The 16598-nt window shown below is 37.1% G+C and overlaps 2 protein-coding genes across 2 annotated transcripts in view; both read right to left on the bottom strand.

Annotated features, from left to right (window-relative positions):
• Positions 1–16598, bottom strand: part of LOC308668787 (uncharacterized protein) — a 497063-nt gene that overhangs the window by 138684 nt on the left and 341781 nt on the right. The window lies entirely within an intron of this gene.
• On the bottom strand, positions 2204–14256 carry LOC308659157 (sulfotransferase 6B1-like; the record flags this gene model as incomplete). The annotated part of the gene is made up of 7 exons (XM_081312591.1): positions 2204–2334; positions 4484–4637; positions 5017–5111; positions 8296–8422; positions 9157–9246; positions 12919–13064; positions 14061–14256. The coding sequence occupies 7 exons, from the start codon at positions 14254–14256 to the stop codon at positions 2204–2206; spliced, it is 939 nt and encodes a 312-aa protein (XP_081168717.1).

The following is a 16598-nucleotide window of genomic DNA, read 5'->3' as shown; positions in this document are numbered from 1 at the left end:
CTGTAAGTGAAGCTAATACACTTATAGAGAAAATATCTGACAGATGACTCAAACAACAGAACCTGTTACTAATTAACTGACTAAGCAAGTCTGAACAAAGTTCATTTAACCTTTCAATTTTCCAATGAAGTTGTAGCCAACTTGGATTGAATGGATAACATGTTAGAGAAAAAGTTATTCTTAAGGGAATAACTGACCTGAGGCAATTTTCTCTGTAAATGGGATTAGAGTTCCTGAGTTCATGAAATACTTGCTGGACAGCAAGTTAGAAATCTTAGAGCAGGGGTCTTCAAACTCGGCCCTTTTATGACTCATGGACTTCAACTCCCAGAATTCCTCAGCCAGCATGCCTGGCTGAGAAATTCTGGGAGTTGAAGTCCATGAGTCATAAAAGGGCCGAGTTTGAAGACCTCTGCCTTAGAGCAACACTTTCTCAGAGCAAAGAAGGTGGCAGTAATTACCTATTGCAAAGCTAGGATACAGGTAAACTGTGCAAGCTCACAGTGTACATATAAACCACAAGTAATAGGTCATAAATCATAGTTTTAAACATTAATAATCATTACATAATAATATCATTAATCATAATAATCATTAATAAATATGTGAAATATGAAATGTCTCATTTTTGGCATTCTATAGATTTCTTGGGCATTCTATAGAATGCCTAAGACATTGACCATAACATATACTTGTATATAAGAATTGTATTATTTTTTTTGTTCTATTATGTCTGGCAACTATGTGTTTTTATTTTTGTTTCTTACAATGCATATGTTGTGAATTTTATTTGTTTTATTATAAATTGCCTAGAAACATATAAAAGTGAGATGGGTGGGTATATAAATTGAATAAATAAATAACACAACAATTGTACAAGCCTGGGGGGGGAAATGATTCAAACTTAGGTTTTTCTTTAACTACAACCCCTTGTTCATGAAATTACCAGCTTCACAGTTACAGAGGTGTTACAAGGAGTAAAAGCTTAGAAGAAGAAAAAAACCTTTTTCCCTCTGTTGGAGGAATGGCTTCCTTTTGGTTAATTACTTGTTCAGGTTAACTGTCCTCACTGTTAGAAAGTTTCTCCTTAGTTCCAGGTTGCTTCTCTCCTTGATTAGTTTCCATCCATTGTTTTTTGTCCGGCCTACAGGTGCTTTGTTAAATAAATTGACCCCCTCCTCTTTGTGGCAACCTCTCAGATACTGGAATACTGCTATCATGTCACCCCTAGTCCTTCTAATGGACAGAAAGTCCATTATTCTTCTGAAAGAGTGACATCCAGAACTGCATCCAATGGTCCAGGTGTGGTCCCATCAGTGCAGATAACAGGAGAAGAAAGACTTCATGTCTATTGATCTGTAGATATGGTTGTACTATAAGGCTGCAGTCCTACACACTTTTATCTGAATGTTAGCCCTGTTGATCTCAATGTTATTTCCTTTTAAAAAACACATACAGGGCCATTATACACAAGGCATTCCTAGTTTTCCAGGGCATCTGTAGATTTTTGTCAAAATGAGGGAAACGGCATTGCAATATGCATCACAAGTTGGAGCTCTTTCATATGTGTGGCTAATGATATCACACATATACAAATATGAGAGTTTTGACACAACAGTGTAATAGTGTTTGCACATTTGCCTCCTTTGTGGAAAGCCTTCACTATAAAGTTTCTTTGTGCTAGTTGTCATACAGAAGAGAACATTTGGTAAAGATTAGAACCAAGAGCTTATTTCTTTCGAACGTGGGGATGAATTTCTGTATTAAAGCAAAATAAAATTTATAAGGAATTCTGTTATCAGGAACAATAGAAGCTTCTCAGTCATTGTCTTTCATAATTGCTCAACAAATTTTGCATAGAATAAGAGAGTAAATTCTTATAGGTAAGTATACTTTTTTATTAATTCTGGAAGAGTTCTTCCACTTAAAAATAAGTATGTAATATCAAATATGTAAATATCCGTAAGAGGTGAAAGGAACAAATGGTGAAAGCAGCTTTTTTTTCAGTCTGTTGGACTCCAGCTCCTATAATTTTTCATTCATCACATAACCCAACCAATAGCTGTGTTGGGTTTATGAGAAATGACATCTGGCACATCTGGAGACTGAGGAAGGCACTACCAATGCTTCTTGAACAACTTAAGTATGTTTATCCACATGCAGAGAATCAGAACCTGAGAGATTTGTAGCACTGATGGCCTCTTTAGTTTTTGCAGTACAGTTCATATTTCAACATCATTCCAAGCTTAGTTTTCGCTACACTCTCCTCAAATTTTCTGTCCATTTTTTCACTCTGGCTTTCTGAGAAGACAGATGTCCAATCACCGACTATGCCTAGAAAAAGAAAAAGAAAAAGAAAGAAAGAAAAGAAGAATTACAATGGTAGGTAGAGGGTGGGAATCTAAGGGGAGAGAAAGTCTTTCTCCCAAAGAATAGCTATTTTTCAAAACTCTGTGGAGATTCTCAGTCATCCAAGTCATAGTTGTCTCAATGGTGCTTTTTCAAAAGGCAATTGGACTTTTTTTTCCCCCATTGAGGAAGAAAAAGACATTTTGCTTCTCATCCAAGAAGTTTCATTGGTTCTGGAAGGATGGTAGGAGTGATGGAAGGAATTAGTCTCCTTCTTCCTCAAGAGGCAAAAAAAAGTCCAATTGCCTTTTGAAAAAGCACCTTTGAGGCATTCTTCAAAACTCCTTAAAAACAATAAATATTTTATAGCACAATAAAGACATTTCCAAGGGACATCCTTAGATGCCCAGTTCCTATGGTTCGCTTAATGTTAATGTTAACAGGGAGACTTTATGCCTACTTAGAGAATGTCCCATACCCAATTCGCAGATTTGGCAAAGATCTCCCTCCCTTGTGTTATCCCTCAAAAAGGTTCTCTTAGCTATTTGCTTTTGGATGAGAAACATAGATTAATACATTTCAATAAGCATTTTGTAAATTACTATCAGGTTTCATACGATGGGATTTGTCTGCTTACTCAGCATTCGATTTTACTCAGCAAGAAGACTCTCAGATAGATCTAGGTGAGATTTAAATGTTTATTATAGAGAAGAATGAATCCTTAAACGGAGTAATTGATTCCGCATGGCAGTGCAAAGAAGTCATATTTTAGCTATCTGTCATCTATCTATCTGTCATCCATCCATCCATCTTATCTATGTTCCAGAATTAAATCTGATTTTTTTCCTCCCACCCTTCCAGTTAAATAGTCTCTTGATTTTCTTGGGAAGCAGGTAAAATATATTTATATAATAATTTTTTTTTTAGCCAGGGAATCACTGGGTGCAGTCTTACCATTCTCGTACCTTATAGTTATCCATTCTAAGTAGCTAGTTATGCTTATTAACTCTTCAGACTTTTAGTGCTTTCATTTTAGTATTGTCTCCTATTTAAATTTGCTTTAATTCAATGGAAATTGCTGCTAAGTAGATAGGTTAATTCTAAGTTGATTTAATTTGGATTCTTTCCTTCTAAAATTGTTACTGGTTTTATTGATGTCTTATTTTGTTATAGCCTGGCATGAGTATTTGAGGAGATATGGCTATAAATTGTGCAAACAGATAAATAATATGCACGTTTATAAGGGTGCAAATAACTATTACTGTAAATACAACAAGTATCAATATTAAGACTGGCTTTCTATATGTAATATGGAGGTTTCCTACTCTTTCCATGACACAGTACAGATGTGGTTCCCTCCTGCAGATTTCAGTGACACTGGTCAAACTCCTCCCTTACGTTATAGGAGTTTCAAAAACATTAATAGAAATATAATAGTTTGATGTAGTGATTAAGGCACAAGGCTAGAAACCAGGAGACTGAGTTCTAGTCCCACCTTACACGCAAAGCTTTAGGTGCAGATTCATTCTAACATATTAACTTCGTATATTTGTCAGGTAGTCATCTACTTACAATCACAATGAGTCCAAAATTTCTGTTGCTAAGTGAGACAGTTGTTAAGTGAGTTTTCGCCCATTTTATGACCTTTCTTCCACAACAGTTAAGTGAATCTCTGCAGTTATTAAATTAGCAACAACTGTTGCTAATTGAATCTGGCTTCCCCATTTAATTTACTGGTCAGAAGATCACAAAAGAAGATCACATGACCTCGGGGTCTTGCAACACATGATATGAACCAGTTGTCTACCATATGAATTTTGATCATGTGATCATGAAGATACTGGTTGTAAGTGCAAAAAATGCTCATGTTATTTTTCCCCAGTGGTGTTGTAACTTCAAACATCACTAAACAAACTGTTGTAAGTCAAGGATTGTCTGTATCATATTCCCTAATATTTGAATAATATAAAGCATCATGAGCCTTTCCCAACGCATTGCTAGACTTCACCCCTTATCATTCCTAGCCAGCACCTTTAAGTATTAAGAGCTGAAATCCCACACACCATAAAGCCACTAGGTTAGAGAAGACTATTAAATGTTGTAGACAAAATTATTAAAAATATTACAATGTTACCTTTGCGGAAAAGTGTCTCCCCTAGTTTCCCATAGTTTCCTGCGTTATCTTTCATGCTTTCAAAACTTGTTTTCTTTACAATGCTCTCAATCTCTTCTTCAGTTACAGAAAAATTAAAGAATTTGGCTATTTTGTTCAGCGCTGAAACTGGATTCTGAATAATACAACAATATATAACATAAGTAAGTAATGCTTTCAATTGCTTCAATTCATGTCTTGATCTGGGTACCATACAATTTTTTTATAAATTTATAGGCGGGGCTTGTGCACATTAGAATAAATAAAAAAAAAACAAAAAAAACACAGTTTTCATTGTTTCACTTGAAATATTAGCAAGAGTAGATCAGCTGATCCAAAAGTTGACCTTAAAATGAAAATGTTCCTGAGATATTTAGAGAAAAGTAACCAGGCGGAAATCCTGAGTTACATTTCCTATTTCTATTTCCTGATCTATTGTTCATTACTATATAGTACTTGGCCAGACATAATTTTATTATTAAATTAAATCTAAATGTTTACTCTGAAAAACGTACCTCTTTTATTTCCTCATAGGTAATAAAAAATACATTGCTGTCATCCAGATAGTTGTTCCATTCAGTAATATGATCAAAATAAGATCCATAGGCCACTGATAGGAATTAAACAGAACATTTGGATATTGATTTCAGTGTGAACTCTCATTGTATCCTTTCTATTTCACTTTTTCTCTGATTATTAACAAATGCAGATTACCATGCATAATTTAAATCATTGATCACCATTATTATTATTATTTAATTGTTGAGTTGCTCGGCTAACAGGAGCATTTTTAGGGGGAATCCAAAACTTATGGCCGCTCAGCAAAAACCCCGCTGTTTCTTTTTTTCACACATCCCACACATTTTTTAAAAGGTGCAGGATTTGATTGTATACTCATGACCATCATCCTGACATTTTTGGCAGCTCCCTCTCCGCTGAAGCCTAGGCTTGTTAATCATGTGTGCTTATTAAATTGCCTTAATTATTCACCAAAACTGGTATTTGCTTTGTCATTCATTCACAGTGTATAATTCCATTTTTTGTTTATGGGGTACCAGTCAAACCATATGTCATTTCAAGCATAGTCAACCCCACATAGAGGCATTGGCAAAATACAACCTTCTCATCAACATGAGGAAAACAGCAATGTGCTACCATGCCACTGTAATACTTTGGTCATTTGTCCCCATGCCCTCCTTTGATACCACCTGCAGATACTTCATACCTGTCCCGGAATTATCATGGTCCTTACTCATTAAAGTAAATATATTTGATCTCTTTCCTCACACTAAACTGAAAAGTTAAGTTTAAAACTGATGTAATAGTTTTCATTGTGTCACTAACAATACTAGTAGAACTGATGGAGTCAAATGAGAGAATGCTGAAAAAATGCATCCTGATTTAAACAACCAATAAGATTAAATGGCAATTAAGCACATAAATGTGTATGAAAGAGAATCAATATCTATGGAGATTCTCAGTCATCCAGGACATGGTTGTCTCAAAGGTGCTTTTTCAAAAGGCAACTGGACTATGTTATTTTTTTTTCTTGAGGAAGATATTTCGCTTCTCAGCCAAGAAGCTTCTTCAGCTCTGACTGGATGGTAGATGGATTACTTTTACTTTTCAAAGAATTATTTTTCAAAGGAGCTCACAAATGATTCTTGAATGGAAATGAATGTGTTTGCAAAGGGTAAGGGACTATACTATACAAGAATGAGCTTAATGTCCCTGATAATCACAATGAGGTGGTCACTGATCTCGAACCAGACATCCTAGAATGTGAAGTGAAGTGGGCCTTAGAAAAGCTGAGCAACAACAAAGCTAGTGGAGGTGACAGTATTCCAGCTGAGCTATTCAAAATCTTAAAAGATGATGCAGTAAAAGTGCTACACTCAATTTGTCAGCCAATTTGGAAAACTCAACAGTGGCCACAGGATTGGAAAAGATCAGTTTACATTCCAATTCCAAAGAAAGGCAGTGCCAAAGAATGTTCAAACTATCACACCATTGCACTCATTTCTCATGCTAGTAAAGTTATGCTTAAAATCCTACAAGCTAGACTCCAGCAGTATGTGGATCGAGAACTACCAGAAGTACAGGCAGGATTTCGAAGAGGCAGAGGAACTAGAGATCAAATTGCCAACATACGCTGGATCATGGAGAAAGCTACAGAGTTCCAGAAAAACATTTACTTCTGCTTCATTGACTATGCTAAAGCCTTTGATTGTGTGGATCATAACAAACTGTGGCAAGTTCTTAAAGAGATGGGTGTACCAGACCATCTTATTTGTCTCTTGAGAAACCTATATGTGGGCCAAGAAGCAACAGTGAGAACTGGACACGGAACCACTGATTGATTCAAAATTGGGAAAGGAGTCCGGCAAGGCTGTATACTGTTGCTCTGCCTATTTAACTTATATGCAGAGCACATCATGAGAAAGGCAGGGCTAGATGAATCAAAAGTTGGAATTAAGATTGCCGGAAGAAATATCAACAACCTAAGATATGCAGATGATACCACTCTAATGGCAGAAAGTGAAGAGGAACTAAAGAGCCTCTTGTTGCGGGTGAAGAAGGAGAGTGCAGAACTTGGGTTGAAACTTAACATTAAAAAAACCAAGATCATGGCATCCAGCCCTCTCAATTCCTGGCAAATAAATGGGGAAGAAATGGAGGTAGTGACAGATTTTATTTTCCTGGGCTCCAAGATCACTGCAGATGGGGACTGTAGCCAAGAAATTAAAAGACGCTTGCTCCTGGGGAGGAAAGCCATGGCAAATCTAGACAGCACACTAAAAAGCAGAGACATCACCCTGTCAACAAAAGTGTGTATAGTCAAGGCTATGGTCTTCCCAGTTGCAATGTATGGCAGTGAAAGTTGGACCATAAAAAAGGCTGAGCGCCAAAGAATTGAGGCCTTTGAACTATGGTGCTGGAGAAGACTCCTGTGAGTCCCTTGGACTGCAAGGCGATCAAACCGGTCAGTCCTAGAGGAGATCAACCCTGACTGCTCTTTAGAAGGCCAGATCCTAAAGCTAAAACTCAAATACTTTGGCCACCTAATGAGGAGGAAGGACTCACTGGAGAAGAGCCTAATGCTGGGAAAGATTGAGGGCAAGAGAAGAAGGGGAGGACAGAGAATGAGGTGGCTGGATGGAGTCACTGAAGCAGTAGGCATGAGCTTAAATGGACTCCAGAAGATGGTACAGGAAGGCCTGGAGGAACGTTGTCCATAGGGTCGCGATGGGTCAGACTCGACTTTGCAGCTAACAACAACAAAGGGACGCAAGAATATTTCTCTTTGTAGCCTGCATTAGACGTGTATACAGAAAACACAAATCAAGTAAAGGTTACTTACTAGCCAAATTCACACAACAGGCTAAAATGAAGTTGGGTAATTTGTAGCTCAGTACTATAGGAAATGCTGCCATTTTCTCAGCAAGTTGAGTGAGCTTTGTCATTACATTACAACATAATAGTTTATGGGGTTGGTATACAAATGGTATACAAATACTAGGCTAATGTGCAGTTAATCTAGGTTTATGTCTGTGAGATGAACTTTAGAGAATGAAATTAAACATGGAACTATTGTTGCTTTGTACTGAAGCAATGGAAATAGGTTTCAGTGCTTGAAGACAAACAGAGAATGGAACCCTTTGTTCAAAGAGATCTTGCTTCTTCTTCACAGACAGATGGAGAGTACAGGAGACCGAAAGATAAATAGAATAATCCATTTTCTGCCTTATTTCAAGCATGTATATTTTTTCCAATGAATAAGAAGAAAAGAACACCTTTTCCAGTGATAAAATCTTCAAAGAACTCATCCCAGGTTTGCTGGTCAGAAGTTATTTTTATGCCTTTGGCAAAATGGAAGAAAGATACAGCTGTGTCCTTTGGGTTCCGAAACAAAACCAGCATCTTTAAAACAAAAGAGAGTATATTGGCATGTAAATGTAAAATCTAGAAGAGCAGAGCCAGAAAAGTAAAAACATTCCATTTCTAAAAATCTAAGTATGAAAATTCAAACGTATTTGGAAGTGAACTGAATGGGGATTAGAGATAAAACTATCAAATTAAGAGAAAAGTATTTTTTAAAAAAATAAAGTTCCTTCCCAAGACAAAATAGCAGAATAACAGTTGGAAGGGAACTTAAAGGTCTTCTGTTCCAGTCTCCTGCTCACACAGGAGACCCCGTACCCTTCTGAATAAATGGTTGTGCAATCTCTAATATTACCATTTCCCGAGATCCTAAGTATTGTAACCAGCAAAGCTAAGAATATTTAACATGAGATATTTACCAATGGTTCAGTCTGAATAATTAAGTGAAGATACCACTGATTTGATGAACTTGCCTGATACAATACTAAAAAATAAAATCAACCTGTAACAATTTCAGACTTCGAGCTGCAATGTTGCACCTTTCCTGCTTGCTTGAAAACCAGAAAAAGAAATCATTCAATTTTTATTTTGAAAAAAAAAATACAGTTTCTTATAACTGTGCTCCACGCCAGTTCAGAACCTGAAAAGTTGGTATGATCTTGGGGTTGCTGTCCTATTTTACTATGTAAATTTATTTGACAACACTTCATTGATAGATGATATATATAGCAATGATATATAAAATTGTCTTAATTGAGAATTAAGGTACTTACTTTTGCCTTTTTTTCAAAAATAGACTTGGGCAACTTTTGAGGGCTGAGGTGTGTTTTTATAACTCTTCTGGAAGGCAGTTTTTCTATCCTCTTTAATCATATTAAAACAAAAGGAAGTTAATAGCGTTTATGCAAAGAAAACTATACACAAGTATAAATTCTTCATCATCATAATTTTAGTCCTCGTCTATCCACTGCAACATGAAGGCCTCTTTCTCTCGTTTCCAGCCTATACAGTCCTGAGTTTTCTTTTACTAACTGGGTCCACAATATTTGCTGATGTCATCAATCCATCTTGTTTTAGGTCTCTTTCGTGGATGCTTTTTATCAAGTGGAAGTATAAATTAGGGATATCAAAGTTCATCCTTCAAAAAAAAATCTGAGTCCGACTGATCTTTGTCATCATAAACTCTTTGGTGGAATCTCCAATTAGACTTGAAGGAGATGTTAAGTGGGGACTGAGTTTGTAGTTATTGCTCTACAGCAGACATGTCAAACACAAGGCTCGGGGGCCAGATCCGGCCCGCAAAGTGGTTTCATGTGGCCCGTGAAGCCATCCTGGAAACAATGAGGGAACGGCCCCCGCTGCCTTGGCCCTGGCCCAGAGACCCTCCTTCTGCCAGAGACCCTCAGATCTGTCCCACTCCTGCCCAGGCCCCCATAGGCACCCTTGATGCAAACGATGTAGAGCTGGCCACACCCACCCAGTAGGCCATACACACTCTAGCCACACCCACCCAGTAGGCCACGCCCACCCTGGCCATACCCACCCGGCCCCCTGAGGGCAACCGCAATGCTGATGTGGCCCTCAATGAAATTGAGTTTGACACCCCTGGTCTACAGGAAGCAGCAGGTCTGACGTCCCCCAGAATCCTTGAAGCCTTATCTTGCTGTACCCAAGGGAAAGCATACAGTATAATGAGTTTTGTGTAACACATGCAACTAGCAATAAAACTCCTGTTGAGACTCTCCAGGAGTCCTTCTGGTTGTTTTTACCTGACCCTACTTAATTACAAGATTGTTTCATATTAAATCATACTGACTGATGTGAGGAAAGTTACTGTGGAATTGACAGTGCAGTGTAAATGTGAAAGAATTGAGCAGCTACACACTGATTGTCATTCTGTGACATGATCTCCCCAATATATGTGCTGTATTTGGAGAGTGATAAATTCCTCTGTAAAAGCACTGGGGCAGAGCAGACATGGGTTTTTTTTTGGACATATACAGAGATCTGACGCTAAGAGTTTGAAGGATGTTGAAAACAAGCTGGTGAGGGAAGCAGAAAAGGAATTAGAGTTGAGGTTTTGGAACTGGGAGGGAGGGGAATGTGGCTAGCAAATTTAACTGGATTTAGTTTGAATGCTAAAAGTTTTCAAGTTCATGGTGGACCAAAGACCACCACTTCTGATGTAATGGAAGGATGCCAGAAAAGAGAGGAGAATTGTGCTTTGAAAATTTGGTCCTACCCAATTGAGGATTATAAAAGACTCAAGAAGGTAATTATTTGGCTAGATATTGCTATCTAAGCATAATTAACAAAAAAGGTAAATGTAAAGGTTTCCCTGTCACTCATGTATGACTCATCTCCATTTCTTGGCCAAGGGATCCAGTGTTACCCAGAGACAATTTCCATGGTCATGTGGCCAGCATGGCTAAATGCCAAAGGCAGACAGAATGCTGTTACTTTCCCACTGAAGTGGTACCTATTAAAATCTATTTGCATTTGCATGCTTTAGAACTGCTAGGTGGGCAGGAGCTGGGGCAAGTAATGGGAGCTCACCCCATTGCATGGGGATCATGTCTCAAACCCAGGCTGACAGCTCTCCAACTAAGAAGCTTAGCATTTTTAAACTCTGAGCCATTGTATCTCCTGCATAATTAACACATTTGGTTAAGACAGTTGGTTAATAATTTGGGAAATTATATGGCTTACATAGTTACATTTTAGAACAAACACAATGACATGCACACATAGAAAATGGCACAATAGTAATATTCTTGCAGGCAGGGAGATAGGTGTGTACAGAATAAAGCAATAAAGCCATATATCAATTTGTTCTATTCCAACCTTTTCTAAAGAGCCCTGAGGTGCAGTGCTTAGAATGCAGTATTGCAGGCAAAATCTGCCCACAGCCTGGAGTTTGATCCTGACAGGCCTCAAGACTGACTCAGGCTTCCATTCTTCTGAGCTTGGTAAAATGAGGAGCCAAATTGTTGGGAGCAATATACTGACACCATAAACCGCCAGAGAGTGCTGTAAAGCATTATGGGGCAGTATATAAGTCTAAATAAATGCTATTACTATTGCTATTCTTCAAGAGTCTTTGTAGGCAGATGAAGAAGGGAGAAGGAAATACATTGCCGCATGCTGCTTACATTATTATTTTTGCATTGTTGAAACAGAAACCAATGCTACTCTTCTCTTTTAACAAATCTGATTTATGAGACCTACCCAGTTTATCTGGTTGGGTCCTGAAAGCTCCCCTCACTTGCACTAGGAGGCTGAAGGCAAGAGTGGACTTAAGAAGGGAAGCAAATTCAATAGTGTTCTTTAGTTTTTGCTTCCTAGATCATTACAAATGGTTTAAGACATGCTGCCTTTGAGTTTGGAGATGGTTAAAAGACATCAAATCATTGAGACACTTTGGAAGAAAATATACACAGATGGAAAGCCAACATTTTGAATATGCTTTTTCTTGTCATGCAAACAGTGTGCTTAAAAATGACTTTTGGCATCTCATTTCAAGTAATAGAAATAAATCACTGAAGACAGTTCTAGGCCAAATTTCCCTGGCTAAATTGTGTCCAATGTGTTCATTACAGCATTCCAGAACTTTTCAGTTGACATGGAAATCTTGGTTGGATACAATGGTCCCTTAATTGATTCCAGAGAAATGGATATGGTCTCCATCAGTATAATAAGGATATAGATTGAGGAAATTCTTCAGATGTGGAATGGACACTTGGATTTAAATTATATGACTGTTATTGATAAAATGCATTTTTTCTATAACAGTCTATGAAAAAGGGCATGAGTTGAACTAAGTATTCATGACAAGATACAGAGCAACATGAAATATTTTAAAATAAGGACAAGCTGAAAATTTCTGACAATCTTCAATTCAAGTCCTATTTGTTTGTCTTCATATAACCTATATATGGTTCCTGAATTGACAGTGTGTGGGTGTTAACCACTGATATTTGGTCACATATTATCAAAACTCAAAGTGCAATTTCACTCTATATTCCAATGGAAATATCACTAAATAAGGCTGACTAAGCTTTGGAATAGAAATAATTCACCTAAAAACCAAACCAGAAAAACTAAAAATGTTGTCTCTGCTGACTTGGGACTTGATGTCACTGGTGGCTTCCTTGTGTGTTCTGTCACCATTTCCCATCAATACATACACATTTAGATGAGTGCTACAAGGATGCCAGCCCCTGCTTTAGTTTACTTCTTATAGTTTAATGTTATGATATTTAAGGGCTTTGTTTGAACTAGAGCTCCAATGATCTACAATAAATCTTTACTATGAGCTGAACACAGAGACCTCACACAAACATCCCTATTTTTCTTTTGCACCCATCCAGCTCTTTTCTTTCTAATGAATGAATTTCACCTTGTGAAGAAGTCTCAAGGTGCTCTACCTTATATAAATAGGATTCCTGTGTACAAACCCTTCTCAACTTGTAAATCTTTTATACAACTTTCCTGCCACTTGATAGAAGCTATGGAGTATTTCTCTGATTTCTAACCTCAAATTTTTCTGGATCTCCAAATTCAAGATAAGGAAATAGTGATAATTCTTGCAGTATTTGCTTCCTTCGCTTCTGTTCATCTTCATCATATTTTCCAGAGGCAATTTCCAGCTGTGTTAAAATCTCCCCAACCCAGTTTGAACCTGAAGAAATGCAGAAATGTTGTCACTTAATATATAAGGGTACATATCTTGACCAAAGGCCATTTCAACCATATCAGAGTTGAAAACATAAACATAGAAACAAGAAAAGAATAAACATTGTGCATGAAACTTCAAAAAGAATGAGAAGAGGGTGCAGCTCTGATGTCTGTTGCATGCACAGTAACTTTAAGCATGTAAAGTTGTTGAGCAGGAATTTAATATCAAACTAGACATTAGACATTGTTACTGAAAATGGCAAATATCAACTGTCTTCTTAAAACAAGAATATGTATATAAACATAGAAAACTGATAGAGCTATATTATAATCAATTTTATACGAAATATTCACAATCTCAGAATCAAAGTCATTGCAACCTTGAATAGATAAATCTATCCAGTTTGACTAGATATGTGTTATATGTAATTCTTTTGAATATATCCCCAGTATACAGAATTTATCAATATACCAGTGTTTTGGCCTGTCAAGAACCTAATAAAGTCATTTTTCAATATTACACAAACAATAAGGAAATGAATTTTGCAACATTTGTTTATGTATTTTCATACATTGCATAGATTGATTTGGAAATCAATCTGAAACATTTTCAGAGTTAGTTTTGAAGTTTTCGTATTGTTGATTATTTTAAGCAAAAATGCCAATTTCATTGTATGACTTCTGTATTTCTGGAAACACAGAGAAGGTCAAGAATGTCATCTTAAACATAGTAATCAGTGAAGGATTTCACAAAGAGAAATTATTTAACCTATCATAATATATCTAGTGCTCTGGAATCTGCTAATTTTTATTTAACAGGAGTTCTGTTAGAAATACTAAAGAAACTATCAAACATACATACATTTACAAGGATGGTATACGTTCTCCTGCCTAGAAAAGAGGCTGGACTAGAAGACCTCCAAGGTTCCTTCCAGCCATATAATTCTATATTCTATGTGTTCGGAGACAATAGTATTCCTTGCAAAACTGTAATGCTTACCTGTTTTGGGGTATGACACTAATATGACATCATCTTCCCAAGCTCTAAAAGTATGAACCCTTTTCAGAGTTTCCGGGCAGGAGATCATAGCAGGGTATAATACCCCATCATACATAAACATCCGTTCTGAAGGAGCAAACTTTTCATTTTTTTCCAGCTTCTCATCTAGAAATTTGCTGAAGTGTTTTGGATCCATGGTTGTGTTGTTCTAAGACCACAGATTGGTGACCTAGAGATTCAGTTGGCTTTGTAAGTGAAGTTAATACATTTATAGAGAAATCATCTGTCACATGACAAAGAACACACTGAAGGTACATATCTTGTTACTAATTAACTGTTAAGAAATAAATCTATGAACAAAGTTTATTCAACCCTTCCTCCCCCCCCCCAAAAAAAATCCCAATAAAGTTGTGGCCAAATTGGATTGAATGGATAACACGTTAGAGAAAAAGATATTCTTAAGGGGATAACTGACCTGAGGCAAGCTTCTCTGGAAATGGGGTTAGAGTTCTTGAGTTCATGAAGCACTTGCTGGACAGCATGGTAGAAATCTTAGAGCCACACTTTCATAGAGCAAAAAGTGTGGCAGTAATTAGCCATTACAAAGCTAGGATATTCTGCTAGCAATTTTAACCCTCATTATTCCTACCTTTTTCTCTCAGTTCAGTTGCAACTGCCATAGCCTACCTTTTTTTGTCATCATAAACCTTGCTACCAAGTTGAATCAAAATTTGGCAAGTTAATACTGGATGCTTAACATGACATTGAAAGGCTTGCAAAAATTATATAAATTATATAACTGAATAATGATTTTATATATAATATAATAATAGTATAATTGTTATTACATATCCTATCTGATCTGGAAGAATGTGTATGCTTCAGGTAGTGCTGGCTAGAAAGAGTTGGTTGATGGGGCCTCAAGAGAGAAGTCATATTTGCTGTGGCATCTTTCATAAAGCCTTGAAACCCTGGATTTGAGGCATGTAATTTACATTAGGGATGTCAAGATGGCAGCTACTAAGTCAAGCATGTGAAAAAGGGGCAGGGCTTCCATCACATATTATGACCACCACCATGATATGTTTGACACTCACTCAAACTTTGAATGTGTTTATGCTGATGTACCCTTCCATTAACTCAATGATAGGAGGAATATATCATCTGGGGGTTTTTTTAGTGTCTTGGAATATTTTTTTTAAAAAAATATGAGATTGTTTTTACAATATTGGTCATTGAAATTTGTATGTATTTTGTTGCCTGCTTCTTCCTTTCCTGCATCCATTAAAAGATTCAGCACCTTGGATTTGCATTATTTATTTCCTGATTCCAGAAATCAGCTTCCATCTATCCCCTTCAAATATATGATCAGTGTTGTCTGTGGATCACATGACTTGTCTAATATGTCTATGGTGATATATGAAAAGCACTTTGTCATCAATTCTATAGTATCGCTAGCATATGGTTTTGAAAATAAAAATTGGGAAAATATGATTGAAAAACTAGTCTTTATGACACCGAACGGGTTGTTTCAGTGGTGAGATTGAAATGAAATGAAATGAACCTTTATTGTCAAAGTACAACCATGTATACATTGAGATTGGCTGATCCTCCCTTCGTGCCCCCACCCCCAACTCACAGTGACAACAAACCCAGTTCGCATCACTTCAGCAGAATCAGTAGCTAATTTTTTGTTGCCCAGGCCCAGAATGGACTTCCGGAAGCGGCATCCATACAGAGAACCAGTTGTTCACATATTTGAATCCCACCACTGGATTATTGCATACACACATGGGCCCAAGTACATATTTTCGCTCTATTTTTTCCCCACAGATATCGAGTAAGTTAATCAGATATTGTGCCCTCCTTACCACCCCATTTCAAATTGTCTATATATTCTTCTTTGTCTGATCAGTACGGAGGATTGATCCATCTCTCCCTGACTGAAGGTTTGTGCTAACAAAACTTTCTGTCTGCCTTTCCTCTCCTCCTTCCTTGACACTCATATTATTAAAATATTAAAATGCCCTGAGATTCCCAATACAGCAAATGATTGGAAAGTAACATAGGCCCCTTTCTTGCAAAAGTTGAAATATACAACCCCTTGTCCATGACATGACCAGCTTCACCCAGTTACAAAGGTGCTGCGGGGAGCAAAAAATTAGAAGGGAAAAAAAATCCTTTCCCCCTCTCTTGCAGGAATTCTTCCCTTTGGTTCATTTCTTGTTCAGGTCAAAAACCAGAGGCTATAATTCAGAGTTCAAAAGTTTATTAGGGACATAAGGCAATAGTGTTGGGTGCGGCTGGCCCACTTCCAAGTGTGAAACACTCTTTATAGATAGGTGCGGTCCACTTGGGAGCAAATTTGATATAATGGTTAATGGGTGACCTTGGGCTAGTCATGTTTTCTCAGCTTTAAGAAGGAGATAATGGCAAACCACTTCTGAAAAATCTTGCCAGAAAACTGTGGGGATTTGTCCAAGCAGTCTCTGAGAATCAGACACAATTGGAGAAAAACAAAAAAAAATAACTATTCTG

Source organism: Vipera berus, assembly GCF_964194415.1.
Source record: "Vipera berus genome assembly, chromosome: 1".
NCBI lineage: Eukaryota > Metazoa > Chordata > Lepidosauria > Squamata > Viperidae > Vipera > Vipera berus.
Note: the sequence above shows the minus strand (reverse complement) of the source record. Positions and strands in the feature narration are given on the sequence as shown.